This window comes from Carettochelys insculpta, chromosome 13 (genome assembly GCF_033958435.1).
Source record: "Carettochelys insculpta isolate YL-2023 chromosome 13, ASM3395843v1, whole genome shotgun sequence".
Taxonomy (NCBI): domain Eukaryota; kingdom Metazoa; phylum Chordata; order Testudines; family Carettochelyidae; genus Carettochelys; species Carettochelys insculpta.
In genome coordinates, this window is record NC_134149.1 from 22,951,902 (window position 1) to 22,961,856 (window position 9,955).

The window sequence follows — 9,955 nt, forward strand, 5'->3', positions numbered from 1 at the left end:
AACAGCCACTTCCTGATGTACATCAGTTAATACACAGTTCTCATGATAAGTACTGGATTTCTATATTTAAAATAACTGATGCTTGCTTGGTTGAATTGCGGCCTGATCTCCACAGATACAAAAATGTGATCATTAGCACAGAAGCTAGTCACTACTGTTCAAAAGTGCATCACTAAGAACATCAGGTGACTGCTTAAATTTCTGCAGTAAGTCTATCTAGTGATGGTCAGTGGCCTTTTGATGCATCTAATGCATCTAAGTAAATTATATCATATGGGTAATAATGGTTTCAAATCAACATAATAATGCAAAATAACCATTCAAGACTTCTGTGATGGGATCTGAGATGGGAAGGAGCGGAGGGGAAAATGACTGATGAAAGCAGAACCAAAAAACACCTCCACTGTGCTGATACTTCTTCACTCCCACATCTGCCCAAGATCAGAATGACTTTTCCTATAATGCCTCTAGACCAACAGCAGAGGTCCTGGTAAGTTGAGCACTTGGGCAGCTGCCCAGGAGGGATTCAGGCACCACCCAGCTGATTAGCAAAGGGCCCACAGCACTATAGCCCACGGCATGTGTCTACTGATGGTGCCCAGTCCCATGTGCCTTGATGCACATAAATTTTATTTCACCCCTGGATGGAAAGAAAAGGGAACCCTGACCAACAGGGCTGAAAAAACCAAAATTCTCTGTCTTTCAGTTTTGCAGAAAGCCATTTTTCCTTGCAAGCTCACAGACAACCTAAAGAGTCTTAAAGTGCCCTGCCCCACCTCTCTATTGCCTTTCCTATTTCAAAGATGAAGCGTCATTTTAAATTAGAGGTTGCTGTTCTGAATGGGCGCACACTCAAACCAGTTTTCTTTTTTCATTTTTTTTTTATTTTTTTTAACCTCTGGAAACTTGAGGGGTTTTAAGAGCATTTCTGATTTAAAATATTTTCCTAGAGAATATTACTACTATTACAGTAAACCCTTGATTTAACAGACCCCGATTTAATGGACTTGGGGAAATAACAGATGCTGTCCACCAGCCCCCCACCCTAAATAAATTCTGGTGACTTACCAGAGCCACTGCCACCACTGGGGCATAGGAGCAGCTAGGGCTGCCAGGGCCACCACCACAGCTGGGGCTGCCCGGGCCAGAGTAGCTCCCTACTGTGCCTTGCAAGGTGACTCCAGTCCTGCAGATTCAGATTTAATGGATTTTCAGCATTAATGGACGCCCCTTCCCCCATATTAGTCTGTTAAATTGAGGTTTTACTCTACTAGTATTCTACTATAGTATTATAATACTAGTAGTATTAAATAGGTCCTGATTAAATCATAAATTACTTGCTTCCCTGATCCTTTTAGGCTTTGTAGAAAGCTACCTTTGAAAATGTATTTACCTTTCATGGAGCTCTTCTGTGGTTCTCTTGTTCTTATCCTGTGCCTGTGACACTGAAGGATTCTGTTTAAAGTAAGGAAAAATCAGATTAAGTGTACAGTGATGTTTGTCAGATCAGGGCTCATGGCAAAACCTAAAGCAAAATAGCATACACTAAGAGAAACATACCTTAAAACAAACTGACTGGGTGTTAATTATTGCTTCTAGCTTACTTAAAAATTGTGAAAGACTGTGCCTTACAGCCACAGCCATTCATTTCCAGGTGCGATCTTAATCAGTTCTTGTAGTTATGGGATGTGAGATTGAGGGGAAACACCTAAAGGTTTTTTAGGAGGAGGTTTGTTTGTTTGTTTTTTTTAATGTTTTTTTGCAGGTGCGTCAGATATAAAGCAGATGTCCTTAATGTGTGTGGTGCTAGAGATCCCAAGGCACTTTTTGTGAGAATAGGGGTTTTATATCTTTATATCCTGATAAAACTCTGGTCTCTGAAATGGGTTTTCGAGACTCCCTCCACAATTTCAATTGAATGAAGTATTACTCTTCACTTCCCACCTTAATCTCTGATTCAGGAAAGCACTTAAGCTTAACTTTTCACCAGTACATATGTGCTTTCCTGAGCCTGGGCCCTAAACTATCATTGCATACTGTTGTTCAGGCATTGTGTTTTACCCAAATGTTGCTGCAGGTGGAGGAAATCATTGATTTGATTTGTTGCAGTTTGGAAAATACGGATTTGACATACAAGAATTTGGTAAGAAACTGGATTTTATTTCCTAGCCCATTAAATCTTTGGATGATGAACCCTGTTATCTGCTGACTTGTCACCTGGATTATTAGACATGCAAAAAGTAAAATACACAGAAACCAAAAGGTGCCACTAGAGTCGGTGTAAGCAAAGTCAGGGACGTAACATTTTGTAAGGGGAGCGTTTGGTGATCAGCTCTTCCCGACCCACCCCCCGACTTCCATTGCCTACCCAGCCCTCTACTTCCTCCTGAGGCCCCCACCACTGCTGTTGACAAGGAAACACCCCTTCCCCCACTACCACCGGGCCAATCAGAATGTGCAGAGGCCCTGAGTCAGGCGGCTGGGGCATCTGGCAAGTTCCCAGCTCAGTAAGGCAGCCGCATTGGTACCCACAGCCTGTGTCGTGTTGGCCCCAGGGACTCCCCCAAGATGCCGGTGTGTAGCAAGTGCTGCTGCCTGTGAGGGGTGCAGGGCTGCCTTCAGCCTGATGCCTCTGCCAGTTGTCAACATCCTGGGGTCACCACCTCCCTTCTCTATAGCAGCACCAACTTCCGTGGCCAGCAGTGCAGCAAGGTCAATGCCTACAAGGCAGAGGTGGTGATACAGCTAAGCGTCTGGGGTCCTCCCTTTGAGGTATCCACCGAGCACCACTTCCCTTTTGGGGCACTCCCTGGAGCCCCCCAGCATACTCGTCCTTGAGCATCCCATCCCCTTCCTGAGTGTCCCACCCTCTTCCTGAGTGCCCCTCTGCATCCCTTTCTGTGGTCCTCCCACAGGTTGGGGGGGGGGCCCTGGATAATTGCAGCGCTGAAAAGCGTGATCCCATGTAAAAAGTTTGCTCACCCCTGCACTAGGGTAAGCTTTATCTTCCACTATAATTTGCTCATACTTTAAATAAAATGTTTGCTTGATTTTGGACAGAGAACAAATCCAGAAAATGTGACAGTCTCAAACAAGAAAGTTCAAAACATGTTTAAACAAAATTAGAACAGAAGCTGTTCTGTAATTATGTTATGCATATGCTACATAAATTGCCTAGATTTAACTAAAGCCGTTTTTTTTTTAAAAAAATCTGAGACAAACCCTTAACATGGATGCATTTAAACCAATGGAACCCTTGTTTACAGTGATGTAAGTGCATCTATATTAGGGGTTTTCTGGTACAGACAAAAGCACCTTACTGACTTAGAAGACTAAGTCCTCTTTACAAAAGTGACTTTGGGCCAGATTTTTAAAAACACTTATTCCTTTAAAAATCTGACCCCAAGAACTCATGCTCCTGTGAGGACGCAGGTCTAGGTTATTCATCAAAAGTAACTTTGCAAACTTTTAGCCAAACTCCATAAATACATAGGAGGCATGAACATCTCCGGATACAATTCTCAATCTCCAAAGGATTAAAGACACTGTGTGGTATAATAAGCATTTTCCTTTTGCCATTTAATACACGGGAACAGAACTCACCTAATCCATCCCAACAGAAAACCCATTAGACAGAGCAATTTGATGTCCAGACTTGGAGGTTATTTTTGAGTTGATGTGTGCAAGCAAAGCTGACTGCTTTGTGCCTTCCCAGCTGCTACATTATCTGATTCTCTCAGAACAGATTAGAAACACCAAATTCCTCTCAAGAGATTTAAAAAAAAGTAAGTGATTAAAGGAAAAGTCTGATGAATGAAAAGACCAAGTAAGATTTGAACCTCAGGCCTGGAAACAGCTCCCTTAATTCCTCATCAAGCCAAGCATACTGACAGGAGCTTGCATTTTCTTCAGACATGAGTCCTTCCTTGATTGACAGCTTTCAAGATGTGGTTCCATATATGGTTTGTGCCCTCTTCACCCTATACCTAAGGGATGGAGGAGAAGCTGTTGATCAACCCAATACAATTTAGCCCATGTCTGCATTACTGCAGAAACCTGACCTAAGTTTTGCAACTTCAGCTACATGAAAAAAGAAACTGAAATCTAAGTACTGTCAGTCAAGTTAGCATGGGGTCTACACTGTGGGGGTGCTGATGGGAGAAACTTTCTTGTCAACTTCCTTTACTCTTCTCCTCCAGGGTACAGTAACCTGTGGGGAATTTGACAGGTCTTCAGTAGACCTGCTAAAATCGACTGCCAATGGATTGAACTCAGAGTGTCAATCCCTGTGATAGTGTAGATGTACCTTTGTAATTAATTCTCTCAGCTGATTATGTTTCAAACCCTTGCCCTTGTTTAAAATGAAAAAACCCCATAATTGTACCTCATCAATCAATGCCAGTTGTTGCCTGCCCTCCACCCTCCTCCTCTTATTTTTTTCCTTCGTCAATTCAGTTAAGCCTGATTAGATCACAGCAGAGCACTCATCACTTTTTACTGACCTTGGTCCCAAGGGATAAATATTCAGCTGATGGCCTATTGCCTCCCTGTTTGGCCCACTCATTTGAGCTGTGCTGAGTCTGTCTCAAGACCTGATCTCAGGTGCCCCTTTTGTAACTTGCTTTCTTGATCCATTTGAGGGAAGAGTCATGTGGGGGGCTTGATTTTAATCATTTGAAAGCCTCTTCATCAGAATAATACGGCGCTTTTCCTCTTCCAAGTACTTCACACAGATTAACTAATTAATCTTCACAGCTCCCAGTGGAGATAGCAGCAGCAGGCCTGACGTAGAGCCTAACCTACCCACCATGCACTGAGGCACCAGGAGCAGAGCTTGGATTGGAAAACATCCAGTATTCAGAACAAGCCTCTCTCTGCCAAACCCTTCTCCACCTTTTGGTCTTTGACTTGCACCATTTTCTTGTGTGTTCTAAGAAGACAGACCAAGCTAGTACTAAGTGTCCGTTCTGTAGTTTGCTTAGCAGACAACACTGTTGGCAAAGGCTTCTCTCTGGAACCAGATGCACATTCATCATAAATATCATTTAACTGATGGGTCCTCTTGCTACACGGCTTCTTTCAGGGAGTTTTCCTCTGTGACATTAATCCAAATTTATCAGTATTCTCACAGAGAACCTTGGGAGACCAAGCTGTACAGGAAAATCCAGCATCTAAATTGCTTCAGTATTCTGCAAAAGTCCTAGGTTTGCATTTCACATCCATGCATGCCCACCAAAAGAGGGTGCCAAAGAGGACGGGGACCAATGATTCAATAGGGCCTGGGGTTCCCAGTTGCTGTTTCTGCTACCACCACAGCAGCAGCTTGAACCCAGGGACCTTTAAATCTCCACACTTTGGGTGGCTCTGAGGGATGTCTGAAGAGGGGAGGCAGGGCCTGCTCTGGGTAGTGCTGAGGGCTGGCTACCCTCAGCCCCACCCCTTCTACCTGAGGCTCCGTTACTTCTGAGACTAAAGGGCTGTCCCCACACCACCACCTTGCCAACGGGCCTGGCAAGTCTGTCAGCCCCCCTGCATCCAGAGGTTATTCTCAAGCTCCTGCCTGCATATTTACCAGCTGTTTTCTCAGGCCAACCTGTGTGGTTAAATATTAACCAGGAGAGTAGAGATGTGGTAGTGCTTTCAGAAGCCTCCTTATTTATATTTTTCATTTATGAAAGGCCTCTTCCTCTGCTCAAGTTCATCCCCATTCTGGATTCTGAGAAAGTATTTAACCGCAGTGTTCACTCACACTCTCTTGAAGCAAATGGTCTGCCTTAGAAATGACCAAATTTCACAAGGCACCAGGAATTCTCAAAATATTTGGTGGTGGGGGGATATTCCCACTCATCCCTACAATGCCCCCTATTGTTCCTCCTGTTTCTAACTGTATGTCTACGTCTACACTAGCACAAATCTTTGAAATGGCCGTGCAAATGGCCATTACGAAGATTACGAATGAGGCGCTGAAATGCATATTCAGCGCCTCATAAGCATGCCGCCAGCCACAGCTCTTCAGATTTGCTGCGTTTCACTGCCGTGCGGCTTGTCCAGACAGGGCCCCTTTTCAAAAGAACCCCAACAACTTCGAAATCCCCTTGTTCCTGTCAGGAGATAGATGGGTGAGGTTCTATGACTTGCAATGTGTACAAGGTCAGACTAAATCTTTTGGACTTAGATTTTTTTAAGCCAAAAGGGACTATTATTATCCTTGGCTGTGGAGATGAGAACATGTTTTTGTTTAAATGGGAATATATTAACTGGTTGAAACCACTTACCTTCTTCAACATATGTACCTTAGTACATGGAGTTTTTCTTATGCTGGGAGAGAAATTCATGGAGACCCTTATTGGCAGAACACTACTGTGTTCATGCAAATCTTGTAAGGCAGAGATGGACACAGCATGGCCCATGGGCTGGATCTGTCTTGTCTAACATTTCTGTCCAGCCCACCCAGACTACCACAAATACTGCTCCAGAGCCCTGTGCAGCTTTTTGGCTGCCCCCTCGTGATTTCCAAGCCACTAAAAGTCTGTGGCATGGCAAGTGCTCACGCAGGCTGCCTGTCTGCCATGCCCCCATGCTACTCCTGGAAGAAGTGGCCTATGGGAGTTGCAGGGCTGGTTCTTGCTGGTCCTGGCCCCCACCTTTTAAGGGGCGCACAGAACCATGCCAGCAGCAAATGGCTGCTTCTGAGAAGAGTGTGGGGCCATACCATGCAGGCAGCCTGCCTGAGCCCTGCTGTACTTCCAGCCGGGAGCCACCTTTGGTAAGCACCTCTCCATCAGAGCTTGCACCCTCACCCTCCACCCCACATCAGAACTTCCTCCTGCACCCAACCCCCCTTCCACAGCCGCTCCCCTCACTCTCCTTCACTGCAACCCACTGCACGAGGTCCGAATCCCTTCCCGAGCCCCCACCCCTCACTCTCCTGCACCCTAACCTGCTGCCCTAGGTCAGAATCCCCCCTCATGCATCCAAACCCTTCCCCGTGTCCCTTCATTAATATAGTAAATCTATAAAGCCCAGGACAGCTTCCTAAAATTCATGGAGTGCCCCGGAGCTGCCCACCCTGTTGTAGAGTGTTTGTACTGTTCCCCCCACATGCCTTTTTAAAAGTCTATACAAGTCAGTCTAGAGCACAGGTAAAAGCTGAGAGTCTAATGTAACGTCACAGAAATGACAAAGCCACATTCTAAATGCAGAGATGCAAAGTGAGGATTGACAGAAAGGACTCAGTTTGCAATTATTCCTGAACTCCTGAGGCTCATCAGTAAGTGTGCTGCTTTTCTACAGTGATGAGAATAAATAGTCATTTTAAGGACTGTTATTCTGGTGGTGTCATCCCCCCTGCCTCTCATGAAGTGTAGATATTGCTGCTCTACAGAGAGCTGGGAATCAATCTCTTCCTTGTGCGCTGAAGTTTGTAATTGGTTACAGACACCCACTCCAGGGCAACACGGCATGGACAAAGAAAGATAACAGATGGTAGGTTAGAAGAACATCGGGTAATCTGAGTAGTTTTACCTGTAACCAATCATTGTGCATATCTGGTGGTCCCTGATCAAAGTCAGCTGCCATGATAAATCCTATTTGCATCTTAAATAAATCAGGGTCTTTTCTGGGCCCCGACACTCAGAAATCCTCTAAGGAGCAAGCTGTTCCAACCAGTAGGTAAAGAATCCACATAAAGAGGCAAATGCTATTGCAACAGGGACCCTGGGATCATCTTAAAGGTCCCTTGCTAATTTTGTTTATATCTGATGCAAATGCACAAATGAATGAATCCTTTCAGTGGAAAGTCAAAGAAGGAAAATATAAAGGACATCCAAGTATCAACTGCTAAAGAAGTGTTTAAAAAAAAAAGGGGCATAATTTTGTGGTACAAAAAGGACATTGTTTAAGGAGCTTTTGAACAGTGAAAGGGAAGCATTATTAATATCAGAGATTACAAAATCCATTCTCTCCTGCAACAGATGAAGATTGAGATGTCTCCTTACCATAATCAATAATCACGAATTTCCAGTGGGTGGACTCAAATGATGGGGCTTCTCAGGATATCTTGCTTGGAAAAACTCTCCCTTGACAATTGCTCTGGAGAAAACTAATGTATCAGCTTGTCCTACATTACTGATAATTATGTTGCTTTACAAATTCGTCCCTCTCCTATGAGATGGGGATTATTCCTTTAATTGATTTGGTGCATTTTAAAGTGCTTGGGAGACTTTACAAAGCCCTGTGTTATGCAAGCAGCTTCCAAACCAGCATCTGAGTTACATGCAGGATCCCACATGAGATTTCCATCTGTGGTTTGGCGGGGGGCTCTCCGGCACCCTCGTATTGCTGGGTCCAGTTAGGCAACTACAGCTCTGCATAACTATCTCCAGTCAGAGACTGTCAGCGGAGATCAAACTCCAGATGTTCAGATTCAAATCTTTCAGAATCCAGACTTTCCACTTCTCCTACTTGAGCTAAGCAAGATCTGTTTTTGAGAGAAACTGTCGTGGACAAGGACGGGCAATCCCCATAGCATTCTTTTTGTGGTAATTAGGAAAGATAGCTGCACCATTTAAACATCTTTATTAACGATCTGGATGAGGGGATGGATTGCACCCCTAGAAAATTTGCAGATGACACTAAGGTAGGGGAGCAGGTAGGTATATTGGAGGGTAGGGATAGGGTCCAGAGTGACAAACTGGAGGATTGAGCCAAAAGAAATCTGATGAGGTTCAACAAGGACAAGTGCAGAGTCCTGCACTTGGGACAGAAGAATCCCAAGCACTGTTCCAGGCTGGGGACTGACTGGCTAAGTAGCAGTGAGGCAGAAAAGGACTTGGGGACTACAGTGTATGAGAGGCTGGATATGAGTCAACCGTGTGCTCTTGTAGCCAAGAAGGCTAATGGCATATTGGGGTGCATTAGGAGAAACATTTCCAGGCAACTAGAGAAGTTATTATTCTCCTCTACTTGGCTCTGGTGAGGCCTCATCTTGAGTATTGTGTCCAGTTCAGGGCCCGCCCCCCCCAGAATAGAAAGGATGTGAACACATTGGACAGGGTTCAGCGGAGGGCAACAAAAATGATTAAGGGGCTGGAGCAAATGACCTATGAGGAAAGGCTGAGGGATTTGGGTTTGTTTAGCTTCCAGAAGAGAAGAGTGAGGGGTGATTTAATAACAGCCGTCAACTTCCTGAAGGGGAGCGCTAAAGAGGATGGTGAGGAACTGTTCTTAGTGGTGTCAGATAGCAGAACAAGGACCAATGGTCTGAAGTTACCAAGGGAGAGGTGAGGTCGACTGTTAGGAAAAGCTTTCACCAGGAGGGTAGCAAAGGACTGGAATGTGTTACCAAGAGAGGTGGTGGAATCTCCATCCCTAGAGGTTTTTAAGTCACAAGTTGACATAGTCATGGCTGCAATGATGTAAATGGAGTTGATCCTGCTTTAGGTATGGGGCTGGACTAGATGACCTCCTGAGGTCCCTTCCAGCCCTAGAATTCTATGATTCTATGAATTCTACTACTTCTACGAAATCATCATGAAGTAGTAGCACAGATTGCCAGAACAGATGATGTTCCCTTAAATAGCCATTGAACTCTGGAAGGCAAACATCAAGAGCAAAAATTGAATGGCACCCTTTGCTGCCTACCTAACGCTCACACATGCATCCCATTAGCAATTTCCATTCTTAGGTAGAAGTTCATACACACGAATGTCCTCATGACAACTCAATGCTATGAGCACCATTAACTAAGATTCAGGATTTGATGAATAAGTCCTTGTATCTATATCTGTTGACTCCCACCAATACAATTGAATTTTAGAGACATTCAATAGCACCATCCTTTGCATGGAAGTAAGATGAGGGGCCTTCAGACTTTGCATTGTTTTGGCCACAGTCTGGGAGAGGGGAAACATTGGACAGGAAGATGTAGGGCTTAGCTACCCAGAAAAATCTACCC

The 9,955-nt window shown here is 44.6% G+C and overlaps 1 protein-coding gene across 2 annotated transcripts in view; it reads right to left on the bottom strand.

The window, feature by feature from the left end:
- AMER1 (APC membrane recruitment protein 1) overlaps positions 1 to 9,955 on the bottom strand; it is a 42,215-nt gene that overhangs the window by 8,986 nt on the left and 23,274 nt on the right. Inside the window, exons 3-4 of one of the 2 annotated variants that reach the window (XR_012647393.1) lie at positions 3,840 to 3,986; positions 1,394 to 1,455 (exon numbers count right to left, since the gene is read on the bottom strand). Coding sequence is in view for 1 of the 2 variants with exons in the window: in XM_075008233.1 (XP_074864334.1) it covers positions 1,394 to 1,455 (62 nt within the window). In the remaining variant the exon portion in view is untranslated. The remainder of the gene's footprint in view (positions 1 to 1,393; positions 1,456 to 3,839; positions 3,987 to 9,955) is intronic. The other variant, XM_075008233.1, reaches the window with a different exon arrangement.